We start from the raw sequence: 21,015 nt of genomic DNA, 5'->3' as shown, positions 1-21,015 counted from the left end.
CCCAAACCCAAGAAAAACCCACTGCAGCAAAGCAGGGAGAACTGGAAGCAATCTTCTGTAGCTTGATTTGGCAACATCATCCTCTCTTATTCCCCAAAACAGGAGCTTTCCCTGTGGCCATGGGAGGTTGGATCCTTTCCACTCATGCACAAGGATGAACAGGTCTGGAGTGACATCCAGGTCACTTTATCCCCCCTCAGCATTTGGCCAGTCTCTAGGCACTGTGGTAATGAGCTTGGTAAATACTGTGTGACAGGAATATTGGAGAACCTCTCTCTCCTGCACTCTGAAATGACAGTGCCTCCACTGAGATCACATGTAATATCAAGGTGGTTTAGTTTTGCATGAGTCACTGTGCATTTTGGTTTTAAACAACCCCTCTTGCCCAGGAGCCTGGCACATGGGGGGCTGTTGGGGTTGTTATTTGCTTGCTTAGGATGAGAGGAATCATCTTTGTGAGGAGGAGGAGGAAGGGCTGTACCACTTGTTTTCTTTAGTGAGCTATCAAATCCATTTCATCCCAGCTAGAACAGAAAAGAATAGTCTTGTCTGCTTAGGGCAGAGCAAACTGAGTGGAAAATAGGAGCTGCTATATTTAACCACTGTGCATTATGTTGTTATAGCAACTGCATCCATAAAACTTCTATCAATGATGCCATATAAAAAGCTACATCAAGGAATCATTAGCTGAGCCTATTCTCGTCAATTCCATTTGGAAAAACACCTCTCAGTCCTGCAGGATGTTTTTTAACATTTGCCAGCTCTGTGGCAGGTTGTAAATGAGGCTGTGCAGAGATAATATTTGGGAGCTTTATCACTCAGCAGTTGATTAGGATGCAGCCTGAGTGCCACCAATGCCTTGTTGCACTTCCATGTGCCAGCCTGGCCACTGAGTGCCCCATGGACATTGTGCAGCAGGGCTGCTCTGAGGCCAGGGCTGGTTAAATGCCAGCTGCAAATCTGTGTATGGAAACAAAGAGCAGAGCAGTGTCCAGCCAATGCCACTGGGTGGGAGCCATTCTCAGAGGCCACCAACTGCATCCCACCCCAGCAAAGCACAGTTCTGCTCTGAATTTCTGCTGAATTTCCAAGGCCAGGCCTTGAAGGACAGGGAGGAAGCTGTGTTTGGGTGATTAGCTTGATAACAGTGAATGATACATCATTTAGCATTTTTATTTGGTGCCTTCTTACAGTGTGGGACTGGAAGGGGACTCCCTCCTTTCATCAGCTGCAGCCTGTGCATTTCTCAGGTTTCTTACTGATCTTAAATGTCCTGGGAGAGCTTATGAGTGATGGCTGTGGTTGCAGACAGTTCTCATAAGGCTGAGACAGAATTGTACTCTTTTGTCTATCCTTGAGAGTTCCCCTCAAAGCACTCTGCCCTGGCATATATCCCATAGCTGGGTATGTAGTTCTAGATTTTATCTCATTCCTTTATCCCTTTCCCTCATTCCTTGATTTGACCAAGTTCATTCATCCCAGTGCCCTTCCATGACACTGTGGAGAGCTACTAGGATTAAAGCTGAGGATGGAGCACCAGCACAGAAGGGATTCCCCCTAAAGAAGGGGTTTTTTCCCTGAAGGAAAAAAGGACAAGGGGTGTCCATCCCTGTGTCACTGGGCTGCTGGCAGTGAGGGGAGCAGTGACACTGCACAATCTTCTCCCAGACAGTGCAAGGCCCAAAGCACAGAGCCAGGGACAGCTCTGTCAGCTGGAAGATCTCTGGATTGCCACTGGCAGAACCATCTTTTGCCACTGCCCCAGGTGTGACTACAGAGTGCCTGAGCAGTGTTGCTCCATGCTGTAGTTCAGGGTGCATGGAAGTGGAGCCAGAAAGTCCAGTTAGGGAGGGAGGAGGCATTCCAGAGAGCAAACATCCAGCATCTGGCAAGTATATCCTTCTAAAGTCTTATGATTCCTAGGAGACTGCCTGTTCTTCTTCCTTCACATCTGTTTCATCAGATTAATCAGGCAGATTAGAGGCTGGGATTCTGAATGGAGCCCCAGTGCAGCTTTAAAACATCCCTTCTTTGCCATGCTCTTCAAAACTGTATTTCCCCAGTGCTCCACAGCAGCCAGCAGTCAGTTCAGTGAAGGGTTTTGCCTCTGGCTTGGGAAACTGTTTGGAGAGTGAAGTCATTGAATTCAATGAACAACTTCTCATCAAACAGAACATCACCCAAACTGGAACACACCCTCATGGGCATGAGCCCCAGAGGAGTTCTGTGCTCCCCAGGACTGAGTTTCAGCTCCATCTTGACTCATTCCTTCTTGGAACAGCTTGGGAGGTTTCACTGGTCAGTGCCACAGAGGAGCTGAGCCACTCACTCCTTTCCTGGAGGATGTCTGAGTAAAGACAGGGAATTTGGGAGCAAGCTCAGCCCTGCAGTTTGCAGGGGGAGGGCGTTGGGCCATTTCAGTGTTTCTGCTGAGCAGATGGAGCTGGTGGCTGCAGACAGCAACAGCCTTCAAAGCAGCTGGGCCTTGAGGAGGAGCTGGGGCTGAGTTCTTGCAGGGCAGAAATGGTTGGAGCCTTTGGATGGCTCATGGCCTTCCCAAATCCTTCACTGCAGAGGGTCTCCCATGTGGATCTGAACCTACCACAGGCACAAAAGAGAGGCTGCAGGGAGAGGTGCCCTGTAATCACCAGGCTGTGGCCCTTGGGCAGTGGGTGGGAACGAGCCACCTTCGGTCACTTTATGTTTAAAAAGAATTATAAAAAGTCTCTCTGGGGAAAAAAAAAACCAAAACAACACCCACATGGAAAAATCTCCTGAAAAAGAGCCTGTTTGTGTTTTACTTTTTGAGATTTTATGCCAAACTCTTCCATTTCACCCAAACCACAGCAAGTCCAATCTGTAAAACAACATTCCCAAAATGGCAACAACTGAGAGCTGCAACCTCTCCCCTACTTGGAAGTGTCCCATGGAGACATTCCAGCAGGGTGGAGATGGGAGCAAGAAGATGGATTTGGGAGAGGATTGGCTCGTTTTGTGAACGTGTGCAGGAGGTAGAGCTTCGTGTTTCTCTCTCTCTCTGCAACCACAGAGAAATAGAAACGAGCAGGGCTGCAATTGCTCTGCACACAGAGCTGGGTGGAGCCCCTTCCCAGGGCTCTGCTCTGAGCTTTGCTGAGAACTGAAGCATTTGGATTGGGACAAAAAGGATGAGGAGAGATGCAGTTTCTTCATGCTTCCAGATGAGTGACAGGTCTGCTGGCAGCAGTTTTGAGGACCTTTCAGTAACCAAACACAATTTATGTCTCCCTGAACCTTTACACAAGCACGAACTCCTTAATTTACTGCTGGATTACACTTTTCTTCTCTGCTGAAGATGCTCCCTGCTCCTGCTGAAACATTTCCATATGAGCTGGATCTCTCACTTCTGTTTCTAGTGACAGGAATGGTTATTATTAGTTCCCTCTTGGAGCAGCTCAGTGCTTTGAAGGTGCCTCCATGGCAGAGCAGCACACCCAGAACAGACACTGGGCCTTCAGAGTTTGCCAAATTTCACAACCACTCGCTGCTTTATCTCTCCAAGCTTATTCTAAAAAGTTCCCACCCTGCTAACTGTACCAAGTCCTGAATCATTTCTTTGGGTGGCCAGATTCCACTTGGGGGGGAAAGAAACCTCTGGCAGAAGAACAGAGCAGATATTAATGGAGATATTTAAAAATTACAAGGCAACATTGAACAATCTTTGTCAGAGCAGTAAGACTTGAGTGGTGGGGCAGAAGGTGGCCAAGTCACTATTCCAGGGCCAGTGTTTAGTAGGAAATGGCACTGCTTTGGCTCTGGAGCACAAGACACATTGGCAGGAGAATCTGTTTAAATATGTTTTCTGATTGCTGTTTGAGTTCTGTCATGACCTGCATTTCTGGCTTGACTTTTGCTTTGTATTGCATTGGGTATTCATCACTCAGTGCTTCCTATTTTGTCTAGGCCTGTGTAGATAATCCTTTTCCTTGAACTTAACCAACAGCCAGAGATAATCCTAGTTTGAAAGTGACTGGAGAAACAGCAGTTTACATATAATGCATGTTTTATCCTGGCTGATTTACACATGAACTGGCACATTATCCTTTGTTAGATACACCACTATAAGGTGATAACAATCTCTTTAAATATTACACAGGGTTAAATAACTTTTTTTTTATTATTATTTCCTTTCTCCTTTTGGCAAATGTTCCATTGTTTGGATTTCTTTTTCTCCTGGAAGAGCAGGACTGGGTGTGGGACAGCCCTGAGTGCCATCTGCTGGAGACCTGCTGCTTCCCAGCCCTGCCATGGGCCAAATCCAGGATGGGAATGTCAGCTCAAGTGCTCCCAAGCCATGAGCAGGAAAATCAAGAGAATTAAGAAATTGGAATGAACACCCTCTGATGCCCTCACCATCCCAGGGTCATTTGTTTACACTTCCTGATGGAAGTGCCATCACCATTCACATCTCCCATTCTTGGTCCTCTCGATCTGTTTTGCTACAGAGAGTTCCCAGGATAAAGTCATGAAGGGATTAAAGTCTTGGTGAGCAAAAAATCAGAGCAGCTTCTCAGATGTCCCAATGCCAGCCTGGGCTGGAAAAAAGAGCTGTGCCCAAATTGGAGCAGCCACTGAGACAATGCCCATGGGTGGCAGAGCCTGGGCTTTAAACAGCCAGAGGTGCTCCCAGGGGTGAACAGCCTTTGGCAGCCTCTTAGGTTTCCCTTGAGAAGTCTGAATTTGATTCATGGAGCTTGTTTGTGATGTGTCCCAGCAGCCAGGATTAGGAAAAAAATGGCAGAATAGTGTGGGGAACAAGGCTTAGCCCTGCCTGAGGTGCATCCAGTGTGGGCTCCTGAAGTTTCTCACAAGCTTGGCTGTTGTCAGTGTGTGTTAAATGACAAGGGTTGGTTTAGTGTGCAGGGTTTCATTCCTGTAAAATCAGAGTTTGAGTAATTCTAATTTGAGTGTTGACCCCCTTGTATCTCTTTTTCCACAGATACCTGCATTCAGAGGGGAAGTTACCTGAAGGTAGGGGTCCATCACCTCCCATCCCACCTCCCATCCCCACCTGCAGTCCTTTCCATCACTGTTGTGGGCAGGGTTCCAGCTGCCCAACTCACCTGCACTGCAGATGAAACCCACAGCTGAATTTCTATCTTCCTGCAAATTTTAACCAATTCAGGCTTCTCTACAGTCACTTTTCAGTCTCCTGGGGCTGTCCTGCCTCAGTGGTGTGATGCAGTGTCTGGCCTGTGCCTCTTGGGTGAATTTGGGTGCTCTTTCCAGGTCCCTCAGCTTAGACACGGAGTTTTTGGTCACATCTTGCTTACAGGTTTTTTCCTATTCTGTAATGAAAGCCTCAGAAACAATTGCCCACTCATCCAAAAATATTTGCTTGTAGAAAGTTAAGAGCTCCACCAAAATGTGCTCAGGAAAGGAATCTGAAACCTGCAATGGCACAACAAATTTTACTGACTTCTACCTGTGAGCAAGAATCTCTCAGAAATTCTCTGTTCAAGTAGAGAAGTAGGGAAAGGAAAGAAACAAAGTACAGAAGGAGGTTGCTCCTGACCCCTTTTCTAGAGTGGAGCTGCAGCCTTTATCTCTAGCAAACAGTGCCTGCCCAGGGACAAATGTGTGGCCCTTGAAGCACAAAGCTGTCACTCAGCTGCTGGGACAGAGCATAGGAAGGTGGCTCAGCCAGGCCCACCCAGTCAACCTCCTGCTCTCCCAGCAGCCATCCAGGCTGTGTTTCTTCAATGCTAATTCCCAAATCATTGTAGGATTTGAATGAGTCACAGCAAATCAGTTTTAATTCTCTGCTAGCAGGAAGTTGCAGGCCTAATGAGACAGCATGAGCCAAGATGGCAGAATGCCCTTAAGCTGAGTTCTGACTCTAGTCCCTTCAGTTCCCCAGTTCATGAAAGAAGAGTATTAGTGCCAGCTTTATTCCTAGGACCTTTTCTTTGTTCAGCCTTGGGATGCAGCAGAGCTCTGTGTGCTGTGTGCAGCACAAAGGACAAGGAGCTGCAGTGGTTGGTGTCATTGCTGCCTGTCAGGCCCCATCTACACTGAGCCACTTTCATGAGCTGCTCAGGCAGGTTTCACTCTGGTCCTGAATGTGCCTCAGATCCATTCAGGTTTGAAAAAGACCCACATATAGAGAACATTTCCATTTCTCCAGCAGCATCAAGAGACTACTGGAGCTCTGTGCAAGCCTTGCTGCTCTGATTACATCACATCTGACATGACCTACAAACACCAAAGGAACGGGGAGCTCCCATGCTGCTGCTTATGCTAAGCCTTTCCAAATATAGTTCCAGTCTCATTGAAATTCCCAGTATTTATAATTTGATCTGGCAGGCGTGCAGGGCTGTGCATCAGAGGGGCTTAATGAAACAAGAGTGATGCTGGGATTGAGGCTGTCTGGATGGAGCTGAAAGGCATGTTCAGGCCATGGAAAAGTGCTGTGCTGCTGTTGGTAAGAGGGAGCTGTTTGTGGGTGAGCCTGTGTAAGCCCATGTGATCAGGGAATCCACAGAAAATCTCCCTGCAAATGCAAAAGCCAGCTAAGCCTTGCATTGCCTCAGTGATATGCAAATGAGCACCCTAAATATCCTGCTTTGCTTTCTAATGCCTTTAGCCAGCACAAACACAACAGGCTTTTTATAATCTGTAATCAAGTTCTCCAGCCCAGGCACAAGCACTTGTTTCAAGAAGCCAAGACAACTGCTGGATGTGTTCCCACCCCTCCACTGGCCCCTTCCAGCTCTAACCAGTGCTCTTCCAAAAGAACCTGTGCCTCCTTCCATCAGGGCAGTGCAGGCCTGCAGCACACACAGTGCTCACTCAGGAGCTCCTCATTCTAGGCATCCTTGCTGCCTGAGTGATTTGGAAGTGGAAAGCCAAGCTGAGCAGGCTGCAGGCTTCACACACTTCTATTCTCAGCCTAATCCATGAGCTATATTGATCCTGCCCTTTCTGCCAACCTGGAGAGGTTGCATTACACTGCTAATCCCATCCTGCCCAGGTCACAGGCATGACAGGCTCTGAAAAGCTTCACCTGCTGGTGTCACAGACTCCTCAATGGCAGCGCTGCTCTCACCCGCTTGGCAGGGAGCAAACTGTTTCCCTGAACCCTTTTCCATCTCTCCCTGGACTGTACATTCCTTCCCTGCTTCATCTCATCTCACATTGCCATGCAGAGCAGGCTTTGCTGTCAGCACATGGAAATCCTGGTTGGATCACTGACACAGAGGGCTCTTACAGTGCCCTTCTTTTTGGGGACCTGGGTGCCACCACTTCACCTGGTCTGACCGAGGAGGACCCAGCTGGTCAGAGCCATCCACACTGAAATCCCTTGTTATCGTTTTGAGTCCTTATTGTGAGCTTTAGGAACAAAAGGATGCAATTGCTGCATGAACTAATATTTTTCAGGGGAAAAAATTGAGGAAAGGAAGAACACATTTGGTTAACAGAGCAGCCCAAGCTTCAGACAGTGGTGGAGGGATGCGGGTCCCACTCCCTGGTCCCTCTCCTGGTCCTTCTCTCCCGGTCCCTCTCCCGGTCCCTCTCTCGGGTCCCTCCCTCTCTCCCGGTCCCTCTTCCAGTCCCTCTCTCCCGGTCCCTCTCTCCCCGTCCCCCTCCCGGTCCCTCTCTCCCGCTCCCTCTCTCCCGGTCCCTCTCTCGGGTCCCTCTCTCCCGGTCCCTCTCCCGGTCCCTCTCTCTTGGGTCCCTCTCTCGGGTCCCTCTCTCCCGGTCCCTCTCTCCCCGTCCCCCTCCCGGTCCCTCTCCCGGTCCCTCTCCCGGTCCCTCTCTCCCGGTCCCTCTCTCTTGAGTCCCTCTCCCGGTCCCTCTCTCCCGGTCCCTCTCTCTTGAGTCCCTCTCCCGGTCCCTCTCTCCCGGTCCCTCTCTCTTGAGTCCCTCTCCCGGTCCCTCTCTCCTGGTCCCTCTCTCTTGAGTCCCTCTCCCGGTCCCTCTCTCCCGGTCCCTCTCCCGGTCCTTCTCTCCCGGTCCCTCTCTCCCGGTCCTTCTCTCCCGGTCCCTCTCCCGGTCCCTCTCCCGGTCCTTCTCTCCCGGTCCCTCTCTCCCGGTCCCTCTCCCGGTCCCTCTCTCCCGGTCCCTCTCTCCCGGTCCCTCTCCCGGTCCCTCTCTCCCGGTCCCTCCCCGGCGGACGCCGCCACCTCCCGGCGGCTCCCGAGCAGCGCCCGCCGCTTCCAGCCGGGATTTTCCGCCTTTTCCCGGCACTGCCCGGTCCGGATGGAAACGCCCGTGATTTCCCTTGAGGGCTCTACCCCTGCCCACTGTGCCCACAGCAGGAGAAGGGCACTCGTGTGGATGCTGCGTGTGACCTGCTGCGAGCCAGGTCCCAATGTCCCCGTGTCCCTTCAGTGGGACGGGAGCATGGCCCTGGAGCCTCTGTGGTGCTGAGATAAGTTCACTGAGAGACTGGGAGATGCTGATGAAAAGTTGGAACATCACCCTTGGAGAAAAGAAAAGAAAAGAAAGGAATTGAAAGATCCTGGAGATGTGCCAGAGGGAGGCCATGAGAGCTTTGTTCTGTCTCTTCTGTGTAATCTCACTGTTTCAGGGCTCACTGAAGGAAATCTCATTGCAAATCGAATTGCATGTCTGACCACCTGTGTAAACTGTGACTTTGGCCTCTTCTGTCAAACTTTAATACAATGTGGGAAGTGTGGAACATAATCACAGCAGCTTCCAAGCCAAGGAAATCCCAAAGCAGCTCCCTTGAGAGCTATGGGCTCTTAACGGGACCATCAGTAGCTCTGAACTCATCAGTAAAGACAATTTAGCCATGGTTAAAAAAAATTTAAAAAAACCCAATTAACTTTTGAGTTCAAAGGTATCTTTAAAACAGAAAAAAACCCCTTCAACATCAGCAGAATCTTGAAGCATATTACCTTCATTTGCTCCATCACAAACATCTGAACAATCAATTCAGGAACTCTGTTAAAGTGTAACTGCCTGCCTGAGTTAATATTTGGTTCCTGAGACTTGTAAATATTTATTCTGTAGCTAAGAATTGGAATAGAAAGATGAAATTTCATTTTGGTTGCTGAACCAGAAACTGGTGTTTTAAAACTTCATTATATGATATAGTGTCAGCATTCAGAGAATCATCTGCACCTATTTTTTTGTGCCTAATTATGCAGGAAGAATTTAAATTATAATTTAAAAAACACCCAGTTTTTGGGATATTTAAAGCTAGCTTTGGTTTCCTTGGGCTGTTACAGAACAAGAACAGTACAAAGGTCACATACAAATGGTCATAGATGTGCACTGGGCACAAAGAAATCCTGGTGGGAGCATCAGAAGTTGTTGCCCTTTCACACAAAAAATTATTCCCAAGGCCAGCAGCACAGGGAAGCTGCAAAGAGCTGCTGAGCCTGGAGAAAAGGGCACCTGACAAGAATGTTGTTGTATTGAAATATTTATCCTCTTTCCCTGTGCAGGGTGCCGTGTGCTCGTGCTGGAATCAGTAAATCTCTGCAGGAAGTACATTTCCTTCCTGGATGTCCTCATTTCCTGCCTCCTGCCCAGGGATGCACTCTTCATCCTCACTGAGGAGGAGACTGAACAAGCCAAGGTGAGATGTGTGGCACCTGCCTGACCTGTTTGAGTGGCTCATGGTCATTGTGAGCACTTTAGTCACATTCCTAGGGAATGCCAGAAGTAGTTCTATCCATGGGTTATAAATGTCACTGAGGAATATCTGCAGTGATTTTAAAAACATGGACAAGCCAGGTTACCTCATGTGCTGCATGACAGGACAGAGCTGAGCAGATCTGCAGCTCAGACAGTCACAGGGCACTGAGTTTTATACTCTCCAGGATGTAGGATGCATTTCAAAGGATGCTTTTCAAAGGAATCTGGATCCAACACAGTATTCTAAACATGTGAGTGGCCTGTTAAAGCCTGGCATGACTGCATGCCAGGAACAGCATTCTTGGATCACAGCTCTCACTAAAGATGAAGACAGCCTGTGAACTTGTGGTCCAAAGCTCTTCACAAGTTCTTTTTACTGTACATTTTTTAAACTATTTTGCTGCATAGGATATCACACATTTACCCCACAGTTCCCTATATCAGAATCTGATTAGCTCCACTTCCATAGCAAGAAAATATTTACCCAGCAAACAGTGCTGTTAATTCACAAATTACAGACTTTTCCTGCTTTTGAGGCTGTTAAAAGATAGAGTTGGATAAAGGTAGTGTTCATTATTCCCATGTTTTTTTGTTCCTGAAATCTGACCTTTCTAGGCTGGCGCACTATAAATAAACTCAGTTGCAGCTGGCAGTGTGTGGTGAGGAGGAGCAGAGATGTTCCCAAATACACCTATCAGGCTCCTGCTTCCCAGCATGTGAGCACTTCCCCAGGCCTGAGATCACATAGGGAGGAGGAATTAGAAGTGACACATAAAGTGTCCTTTGGTGCAGGACCTTTGAACATCTGGCAGCACAACACCAGACCCGGGGGCAGAGCTCAGGCAGCTTTCCACCTCCCCTGCCTCTCCCTGCTCACTGAAAACAGGCTGTCCTGTAAATGGGCACTGACCCTCACAGCAGGAGCAGGAGCTGCCCTCCATCAGCTCTGGAAGGTTCTGTAATGCTCCCTGCACTGTTTGCTCCTAGAGGGCCATGAGGTGCCACCGCAGCCAGCTCCTCTGGTTCCGCCAGCTCTACCTGCGCCTCTCTCGCTACCTGGTGGTCAATTCACTGCGCCTGCTCTGACAGCACATGGCTCACGGGGTCAAGAGTGAGCAGCAGAACAACTGTGCCAGGCCCAGCACTCCAGAAAGCTCCTGTCTCAGGTGCTCAACAGGATGGGGTGCTCTTTGTGTGGCATTCTCCACACTACAAAAGCCAGGCTGGGTGAACTTCCTTCTGAGTATCTTGTTGCCTGATACACTGAGAACAGGCTTAACAGCGACTCTCTCACCATAGAAGCTTAAATAAGATGAGAAATTTGAGTTGACTTTAACTGGGAGTCAAGCCCTGGAGGATTCTGCATTGGAGAAGATACAGCACAAACTGTTTCTCCAGGAAGACACAGCTGCAAGGACTGCTTGGCAACTCTCCCTTGGTGCTTTTGTAAAATCCAGATATCATGAGGAACTTTTCAAAGACTATGCTATCTCCACAGATACCACAACCACAACATCTTTATTATTCAGTCAGAAGTTAAAATAGCCAAAGTTTTTGAATAAAACATCGAAAATCATGCAGTTTTTTCTAATTGCACTGATGTTTGCTGTTGCTTCTTTTACACACATTGTGTTGCATGTTCCACCTTCACAATGTCCCTCCTGAAATATGAGCTCTCTTCTTGATTCAGAACAGGGCTCAAGAGCAAATCATAAGAGTCTCAGCAGGACACAGGAATGAGGTGCAAGTGACTGTAATGAGATCTTTTGTACTGTGATTTAAATTTTAGCACAGCTGAAGGCAAAGTGCCAAACTAGCAACCCTGAAGTGGCTTCCAGAGCAGAGGCAGTTTAAAAACTGAACGTCACAAAGGAATGAGACAATCAACATGAAAAGATTTATTTAAGAAACAGAGAGCAGGTTACAGTAATATAGAGATTGATTTCACCAACCATCACCCAGGGAACCCCAGACTGCAGTTCCATGGCAGTGCTCCCAAGGCTGCTAGAAGGGTGTGTCAGGGTTTTGACATGTTTCTGATGGTTTTATGTTCCTTCACTGCTTTCTCCCATTCCTTGCCATTGATATCCTCTGTGATAATGGTCTGCACAGTGCCATCATCCAGACAGTGGGGAGCTATTCCTGAAGAAAAACAGAGCACACAGAAACCTGCTTTTCATAAAATGTGGGAGATGCCTGCTCCATTCCATGGCTGGGGCATCTCAAGGAATTGTAAATGCTATTTCTCTAAAGCTGAGGAGCCTGGATGAGAATCCTATCACAGACAGCAGCCCACACAACATTATAGGTAAGATTGTTTTTTATGGAGGAGCTGCAGGTTCAGACTGCAGTTCCAGGTGTTTATCAACACTTTAGGAACAAACTCTTGGGACACATGCTGCTCACTGCTGTCATGTCAGCATCCAAAGGAGCCTTTATCCAAGGTTTGCTTGGTGGTTAACTCTGGTTAGCACAGCTTGCTTTTTACCTACCATAACCATCAGGGTTAGAACGAGGAGTATAAAAGCTCTGAACACCACAGGTCTTGCAGAACGTGTGCTGGGCACGGTGGGTGTTGAAGGTGTATGTTGTCAAATTGTCAGCACCCTAAGCAAAGGAAAAGCACTGTAAGTTTTCCATGGAAATAGACAGATTAATTACTTTGGGCCTGTAGATAAGAAATGTACAATTTAAAATGGCACCTTCCTGTCTTTAGCTGAGATACAGAGCTGTGCATTCCTGCTCATTCCTGCTCATTCCTGCTCCTTCCTGAACCCCTGTGCTTTGTATGTACAAGTGTCCAAAACAGTCAGGCCTGGGAACTGCAAGAGCTCTGAACAAGATACACTAACACAACCACACCAAACAGCTTAGAATGCAACCATTTCCCCCAACCAGACAAAATTAGGGCAGAAAACTGCTTGTTCTTGGCTCTTTGAGGGTAACACTGCTCGTGCTCATGGCCATGCTCTTACTGTGCTCTTACTCTACCTTCAGCAGCTTGAAACGTGACGCTGGCACAATGAAGTGTCTGTTCTGTTTCTTTGTGCAAATGCTGCAACTGTAAAAGAAAAAGCAGACTTTTCTAGAAGTAGACAGGTTTTAGAGCAGCAATCAGACTTTTTGACAACAGAAATGCCAATGACAGCTAGAATGGCTGAGAGGTAAGTAGCAAAAGTGGTGTCAGTAGTGTTTGGCTGAGCACACCTGTGAACAGACTGACCCTACACAGGTACCCCAGTGAGATATTCTCACACACAACTCTTGAGGACAAACTCTAGCTCTGAGAAATCCACTTAATGGTTCAGAGCATGCTTGGGCAATTTTGCCAACATTCATTACCATGCAAACAAGAAAGAGAAGTTCAGAAGTTCACCCATGAGCTGGAAGCAAACGAGTTGCAGGCAAAGAGGGGTCACTAGTGAAACCAGAGAGTGTTTTAGTTTGAGGCACATGTAGTTAGAGCTGTAATGTCACTTGAGAAGAACAAGTTAAAAAAAGTCCAATGTACTTTGAACCCCCTGCATGAGAGGAAACAGAAAGCAGATGGCTGAGCACCTGGGCTCATTAGATCTCTCCTGACACTTTCTGTGTGAGCCTGGATGTGAGACATGAAGTCCTGCCCAAAGCAGCACCTGAAATCACCAACACTGATCTAGTGGACCAGGACATAATTAGGGGAAAATCCTATGGAAACAGCACAGAGGGTATTCTGCAGCTGTCTCTAAGGTCGGAAAAGCAGAGAGCTGACATTCATCTCTGGGAACAGGGAACAAACAACTCACTTGCAGTTAAAGACGTGCAGATCTGCCGAAGCCCAGACCTCAAAGCGGACAGCTCCACAGTGACAGCCTCCAGTGTGCTTCACCAAACCCCTGTATTCACTGGAGACACAGCACAGCTTTTGGCATCATCCTCTCTTGTTTTTGACCCAAGAGAACAGTAAGGCTATACAGAACATTATTCAGTTCTTTCTTGAGCTGTTGCAGAACACCAAGAAATGTATCCACTCAAATGCATTTAATAACACGTGTCAGAATGAGGTAGAGGATGCCCTTTGTCCTCTGCAGCAATTGCTTTTGTGGTTTAATTAAAATGGTGAAAAGGAAAGGAGCACCACTTTGAGGACTCTCCACTCTGTACAACACAGCTCCCCACCACACTCCAGGTCACAGTGCTGACCCTACAGCTGTGTCCATACACAACCCTACACAGAAACCAGGGCATCACCTCAAAACAAACTGCTTGGAACTAAGAACTGAATTTCCCCACAATTTTCCCCATAGTTCCTCCAACACCACTAATACTCCTGCATTTAAAAGCTGGGGAAAGCAGAGATAAATGGGTTCTATATAATATTTGAAATATCTTTTATTTCGGGTTGTAATTGCAGAGGAACTTTATGACCAAGGAATTTCTGAGCCTGTGCTTCTCCTCCTCCCCAAGCCGCCTCCACAGCAGCTGGGCAGTCACCGTGCGGGTCAATCTCAAAATGCAAAAGAAAAAACATTTCCTCCCAGATTTTGCCTCCCACGGACATTTTCTAATGTGCCGCAGAGCGAGCGCAGGAAATGGGTGGAGATTTAGAAACCGAGCCTCGCGGAGCCCTCAAGGGCATTTTCTACGGGAGACCCGTAAAAAAACGGGAAGGTTTAGCACAGAAATCCACTATTTTTTTCGTTTTTTCTTTTTTTCCCCCGTGGTGCGTGCTAGCCCATGGCACCGCGGCCCCGCTCTCGGCAGCTGGCGGGCCCCGCAGTGCAGATGCCGCGCAGAGCGCTGCCCGTAGCGGGGCTGGGGCAGGAGCGCGGCGCAGCCCCGGCCCCGGTACTCACTACGCGTCCAGCAGCAGCCGCGCCGCCTCCTCGCAGCTCAGCCGGTGCCGCTCCTGGAACGCGGCCCAGCGCCCGCTCTGCGCCCCCAGATCGATGGCGCCGGGCCCGGGGGGCTCCGCCTTGGCTCCGTCCGGGGTTCTCCTCGCATTCCTGCCCCGGGCCCGGCGCGTCCCGCCCGCGGCCGCGCTGCCCCGCCGGGAGCGCCGAGCGCAGCCCGCCGCGCCGCGCCCCATGCGCGCCTCCGACTGCGCCAGCGGGGGGCGCCACCGCGACACGCACGGCCCGGGGGCGGAACGGGGACACCGGGGGGGCTGAGGGGACAGCGCGGCACCGGGCACGGCGGCACCGGGACACGGCGGCACCGGGCACAGCGACACCGGGCACAGCGACACCGGGACACGGCGGCACCGGGCACAGCGACACCGGGCACAGCGGCACCGGGCACAGCGACACCGGGCACAGCGGCACCGGGCACGGCGGCACCGGGCACAGCGACACCGGGCACAGCGGCACCGGGCACGGCGGCACCGGGACACGGCGGCACCGGGACAGCGCGGCACCGGGACACGGGAGGGGCTGGAGGAACGAGGGGAAGGCGCAGTGAAGGAATCTTTTCCTCATATCCAAACTAAAACTCCCCCGGCACAGCTTAAGGCCGTGTCCTCTCAGCCTTCTTTGTTAGCTGGGGTGGGAGCGATCCCAGCTCGGCGGAGCTGTCAGGGAGCTGGAGGGAAGGGGAAGGTGCCCCCTGAGCTCCCTTTTCTCCAGGCTGAGCCCCCCCAGCTCCCTCAGCCCCTTCCCCAGCTCCGTTCCCTGCCCTGGACACGCTCCAGCCCCTCCGTGTCCCTCTGCTGGTGCTGGACCCAAAGCTGAGCCCAGGGCTGGGACAGTGGCCTCGGCAGAGCCCAGCACAGGGACAGACACTGACCTGGCCATCCTGTGGCACTGGAACACGCTGCCCAAGGCAGTGCTCCAGCCACCAGCCCTGGAAGTGCTCAAAAACTCTTGGACGTGGCACTTGGGGACATGGTTCAATGGTGAACTTGGGTTAACAGCTGCACTTGATGATAACAGTTTTTTCCGGCCTTAAGGTTTCTATGATTTTCTGATTCCAGGGCATGAGCCCGAGGTTTTCCCTGTCATTCTGAACACGATAGGAAGGTGCTCAGCAGACCCCAGGTGCTGCTGGAATTGTGATGTGTCATTTGTCTGCTATGAACAGCCCTCATTTAGACACAACATTGCTGTGACAGCACAGGATGTGCTTTTGGAACTGTATTTTGGCCTTCCTGAGGTTTGAAGTCATTGTGGCAGCTTTGCAGAGAAATGGTTTTTAACAGGATTCCCACTTAGCTTTTCACTAATTCTGTTACCAATTGAAAATAAAAGAGTACATACCTTAAAAAGCAAAAAAAAAACCCCAAGCAAACCAAAACCAAACAACCAAAATAAAACCCAAAACCAAAACAATCAACCAAATAAGCAACAGCAGGAAAACAAACAAACAAACAACCAACCCAGGAAAATGTGAAATCACCCCTTTAGTGGTAAATATCTCACAAAAGGTTATTTTTGAACTCTGAAATCCAAGGCTGTTTGTCAAGTAAAACTATCAATGCAGGGAAAAGTACAAAATTTGGAGGTGTCCAAGTCACACTCAGTTGGGGGAAAAAAATAATCACTCCAAAGACAAATCTTTGTGCCCAGTGTTGCAGGACTGGAAACTTCTTTTGTTTGACATATAATCAAGAATCTGTAGTCAACAGGACTTAATGTCTTGCTCTTTCCAAGAAGGGGAAAGATGTAAACAAGTGAGCTGAGTCTTGAGAGGCAAAGAGCCAGGAACATGGCAAAGCAAGAGGACAGTGATGAATAAACATCCTTCAGCTCTCTGGGGTCTGGAAAAGAGCTTTAAAAACATGTCCAGGCTGCCTCCCGAGATGGCACATGCCAGCATTTGCATAAGAATCCTGTGGCTCAGCACCTCTGTGGTGATAGGAAAGGACACCGAGTTACAATTTCCTGTTATCCCTGATGTGAACCTCTGCTCCTGTTACTCATTCTAATGGAAGCACCAACATACACCCTGCGTGACAAATTCAGCTGCAGCTCCTCATCTGAGCCACTCCCAGACCTTTAGACAAACCAGATTACATGGCAGTCTCCTCATATTTGGGGAGGAAAAAAGGTGAAACTGGAAAGGCACTGAAACTGAGCCTGTGCTGGCTGCAGCAGGGATTCATCTCCCCTGGGGCATGGCCAGCACCAAAAACACTAAACTCAACACTCTGAAAGCCAGAGTGGAATTTTAGGAACTCATTTTAAGGGCTAGTTATGTTGATTCACACAAATGACCAGAGCCACCAGCACTCCACACACTCCAAAAGCAGTTCCAGGAGAAAACTGGAGTGAGTTTGTCCATGTAATATCTGCAAATCTGTCACTCTCCGTGCCTCTCCACAATTAGTTCCCTCTATTTTAAATGCAGAAACTGTTTTAAGAAGCTAAATTCTGTTCCCCTGTGATGTTTCTGGATAAAGAACTGGAGGACAAAAATGGAAGTGCAAAATGCCATAGTAAAGAAATTCTCTTTTTTCATTCGTTTCCTATTTTATCACAAAGGACTCAGAACACAAAACTGAGTCTCACATAAATAATCAATTCCAGAGCTTTACAGTGGAATTCTGGATGATGATAAATGTCACAAATATTCTTAGCTGAAAGCCCTAAATTTCAGTGGTCAAATGTATTGTCAGAGTACCTGGGCAGCACCTTCCCAGTGCCCAGAGAGTTAACATCTCTCATTTCACTGTTTCCAAAGCTGGTGCAATGTTTGCCAGGCTTTAGGAGAGGCCAACAGCTTAATGAAAAATGCATTTGCTGTTAAACTTGAGAGGCAAAATGGAAAACGACGAATTATCCAGACAGATGACAGGGTGGACAAAGTAAAATTACTGGAAAAGTCCAGTAAATTACAGTTCCTTCTGTGTAGGTGTCTTGTGATGCTCAAAGGCCAGCAGCAGCTGACGTGTTCAGTGTTAAAGTACAAAAGGGCTTTTCTGTGCCATCTCAGCTCTGCTTGTATAACAATGACTCAGCTCTGCAGCCCTGGCTCACAGCCAGCATTGAAACTCTGCCTGCAAGAGCATTTTTATCCCCAAAGCAGCACTGAAAGCAGCTACATGTTTGTGGGTGAAAGAGAATTAGGAACTGTGGATGGGTTTTTTTTTATATTTAATAAGCAGGGAACTAGGAGTTGTGTACAGCTGACAGCACACTTAAAAAAACTGAGGTGGTTCAAAGTACGTGATTTGTTCGGGGGAGAAAATGGCAGTGCTTGGATTTTAGTCTCCCTGTGGTGGAGGGGGAACATTCCAGAGGTTTTCCTGGCGAAAGGAGACCCAGGCTGGATCTGAAAACAAAAGGCAGGAGGTGACAGCCCCGGGCTGTTCCGAACGGCCTTGACGGTGTTTGTGTTTGTGCACTGTTCCAGACGTTCTGTCGAACATCCTAACAATGATTAACAGCGGTTTAGGACTCATTTCTTCTGCCTGTTTCCTCAGCCGTTTCTTCTTCTGCCTGCCTGTTTTTCAAGGCACTTTTTTTGCTGTTTTGCTGGAAAAGCTCGTCCCAGAGAGCACAAGCTGAGTGTGCTCAGAGGCAGCAGAGGGGTGAACAAAGCAGCTCCGTCCCCGCACTGCAGCTTGGATGGGATCCAAACATTCCCGGGCACACGAGGAGTTTTAGGACAGAGTTATTAGCAGCTGCTTTCACTGGCACACACCAACCTGTGATTCCAGCCCTTTGTGAAATGCCCTTTGCACGTCTCCTTCCAGCAGAGCACAGGGAGCTGTCACGTCCCCCGGGTCACCCAGCCTGTTTATCGAGGCAGCACAGATCTGAAAGCTGAATCCCATGTGTCCTACAAAGTTAAAATACCCTTTAGATAAACAGGGAGACAGAGGAGTATCACTAATTTTTATCTTTTTACTACCCATCTATTTATTTTTCTTAAATTTTTTCTACTTTCAGCTCCCGAAGTCGGTGGCTTCTTAAAAACTTTGTTTAGTGAAGGTATTTTTAGCATAAGGCTATAAAAACCAAACCGAGGGAGTTGTCTTTTTTTGGTAATCTCAGAATATGACAGTCAATCTCACAGTACTTTGAATTCTGACTCACTGTTTGTGTAACCCTCCAGGCTGGCAGCATGGGGACAAGCAGTGACATGACACGGGTCTGTTTGTCTCGTGGGTGGAACCCGAGCCAAGCCTGGACCTGACTGCACTGCCACAGGCTTGGGGAAATTATATTTATCTCCACAACTGTAAACATGTAAATAGAATGATGCATACCTATAAATATAATATAATCATACTGCATCATACACACTGAGAGGCAGGTGTGAGTAATGTTATGAGATAGGATTTTTTTTTTTTTTTTTTCCTTGTGGCAAGCAGCCCTATTGTCTGAACAAAGAACAGTAACTGGACTTGCAACACACCCTGTGATGGCCTGGCTGGCTGTCCCAAGTTAAACCTGGCAGCTAAAGATAAACAGATTGCCTCACCTAAAAGTGATGCCTCGTTGCTAGGACATCAGCCTACATAAAAACCAGACCCAGCTTGTGTTCCAGAATGTACAGATTCCTTGGAAACATTTCCCTGACCCCAGATCCTTCTCTCCTGGAAGTAGGTTGCTCTGTACCACTGCCCAGTGACCTACTTCTGAAAAGAAATGTCTGTTCCCAACTGCAGGCCCCGTGCTCTGGCAAAGGCTGTAGCCACCTGTGCAGTCAGAGCAGTCACAAGATACAGATTTCTGGGTTTTTCAGCTTTGCATTTATTTATATACAGCTCAGAGTCAGCTGCTCAACGAGTTTTTTCACCAAAAGTTACCAGAGGGAGAGTGCAATGTTTGTTAAATGCACTGTGCTTTGTACAGCCACAACAGTCCCCTCACCACAGATTCAGCCATATTAAACAAAAAGAAAAAAAAAAACAAGGGAGGGCTCCTCTGTTTTCTGGTTTACACAGAAAGGAAAAAAAAATTACAGACATTCCTCCTTCTCCATCTACAGGAACATTAAAAAGAGAAATATGCACCCAAAAATCCTTAATAAATGTGTGATGTGCTTTAACATGCCCAGACTTTACATTAATTCTCCAGCTTTACAGATGTGGCCTTTCATATTTGTAAATATTAGTCACTGGTGGCCTTTCCTCTGGGAAGGGTGCCTGGGATGAGCAGCAAGCACAGGAGCAAACTTCAGCCACCTTGGCACCACCACCAAAAAAACCCCGTGCTGGAAACCCTGAACAGAGCTGGCAGCACAAGGCAAACCAACAGGACATTGCCCAGCTCTGCCTTTTGTCCTAAATTTATGGAGCCAAATAATATTTCCAGGGTTGGCTATTGCCATGGAGCTTTCTGAACTTTCCAGTTATTGTTTTTCCCCCTCTTCCTGTTCTTGTGTTTTGAGTCATTATTGGTAAGATGATTTATTTCCTTTTTACTGTAAACCAGGAGGTGCTAGAAACCCCTTTTAGGAGAAATGAAAGCAAAAGGAATTTGTTGTTGGGGTTTGGGTATTTTTTCAACTTTTCTGTTAGGAGAAAGGAATGCAAAAGGATTTTGTTCTTGGGGTTTTGGTTTTTTACTTTTTTTTTCCGTGGTTTTGTATTTTTGTCTGTTTTTAAGATTTTTTTTTAGGGAGAAACAGCAGCTCTGTAGTGAATTTTGCCAGTCACACGTGCTGATGCTTTGTGAGAGGAGAATTTAACAAGGTCATCTGGCTTCACTGAAGGAGCAGCAGATAAATCTGCTAAAAAAACACACTAAAACCATCTTGGATTTTGTGCACTCCATCTTTAATGTGATACCAAATGAGTTAAGAGCCAGTCTGAAAGGTATAATGAAGTTTAATTAACCCGAGGCACGTTTCCACATCAGTTCACAGAAGGTGGCTGCTTCATAACCCATCAAAGCTTCCTGTTCTGGAGGCGAGTAAACAACCATTTGAATTTCAAATGTCAGCATTTCATCAGAGGCTTGTTTTGCAGCCTCACATCCAGAGAATTAACTCGTCAGGCGGCTCCAGCCAGTTTCAGGGGCAGCTGGGCCGGGCCGCGTGACTGGGGCAGCTCGTGTGACAGACCAGCAGCCGCCCACGCTCCTCTACTATGCTTTTTTTATAATTTTGCTAACTCAGTTCTGCTTTCTCTCTCAGCTTTACAGGCCAGGAGCAGCCCTATAACCCGTCCTGGGTTTTTCCATGGAGCATCAGCCATTCTGGGGAAAGGGTTGGTCAGAGGCCTCAGTGGGTCATGGAACACTGGCACCAAGGGTCACCCCCCTTTTTTAGGGCACTTCTCCCCCAGTCCGTGCTGGGTTGATCCCTGAGCTCTGCTGGGGTTCAGGAAGGAGCTAAAGAAGCCCCAGTGTGGTTCCTATCGCCATCATTAATCCCAATCCCCACCATAATCCTTGTCCCCTCATGGCGCCAGCTCCCCCCGCTCCCCCGGCCGAAATCTGC

The 21,015-nt window shown here is 48.3% G+C and overlaps 2 protein-coding genes across 3 annotated transcripts in view; one reads left to right on the top strand and one right to left on the bottom strand.

Moving 5' to 3' along the window:
• Positions 1–11,244, top strand: part of PIGL (phosphatidylinositol glycan anchor biosynthesis class L) — a 51,539-nt gene extending 40,295 nt beyond the window's left edge. Inside the window, exons 5-7 of one of the 2 annotated variants that reach the window (XM_079325104.1) lie at positions 4,979–5,010; positions 9,456–9,589; positions 10,636–11,244. In XM_079325104.1, the coding sequence (XP_079181230.1) occupies positions 4,979–5,010; positions 9,456–9,589; positions 10,636–10,734 (265 nt within the window). In that variant the 3' untranslated portion in view covers positions 10,735–11,244. Of the gene's footprint in view, positions 1–4,224; positions 4,916–4,978; positions 5,011–9,455; positions 9,590–10,635 lie in introns of those variants that run through there. The other variant, XM_079325105.1, reaches the window with a different exon arrangement.
• A 279-nt stretch (positions 11,245–11,523) lies between these two features.
• On the bottom strand, positions 11,524–14,744 carry CENPV (centromere protein V). The gene is made up of 5 exons (XM_079325106.1): positions 14,484–14,744; positions 13,434–13,532; positions 12,640–12,709; positions 12,141–12,255; positions 11,524–11,790 (listed from the first exon to the last, which is right to left on the bottom strand). Exons 1-5 carry the CDS (start codon positions 14,714–14,716, stop codon positions 11,666–11,668), a joined length of 642 nt encoding a protein of 213 aa, XP_079181232.1. The 5' UTR covers positions 14,717–14,744; the 3' UTR covers positions 11,524–11,665.
• Positions 14,745–21,015: the final 6,271 nt, after the last annotated feature.

Source organism: Erithacus rubecula (assembly GCF_903797595.1).
Source record: "Erithacus rubecula genome assembly, chromosome: 22".
Classification (NCBI taxonomy): domain Eukaryota; kingdom Metazoa; phylum Chordata; class Aves; order Passeriformes; family Muscicapidae; genus Erithacus; species Erithacus rubecula.
The sequence above is the reverse complement of the archived record's forward strand: the minus strand, read 5'-3'. Positions and strand labels throughout refer to the sequence as shown.

Coding starts and splice junctions, on each gene's coding strand:
- CENPV (XM_079325106.1), bottom strand. CDS start 14,716: ATGGGGCGCGGCGCGGCGGGCTGCGCTCGGCGCTCCCGGCGGGGCAGC. Junction 12,710..13,433: donor CTGCACGTCTTTAACTGCAA/GTGAGTTGTTTG, acceptor TTTCTTTTACAG/TTGCAGCATTTGCACAAAGA. Junction 11,791..12,140: donor TTCTAACCCTGATGGTTATG/GTAGGTAAAAAG, acceptor GTTTTTCTTCAG/GAATAGCTCCCCACTGTCTG.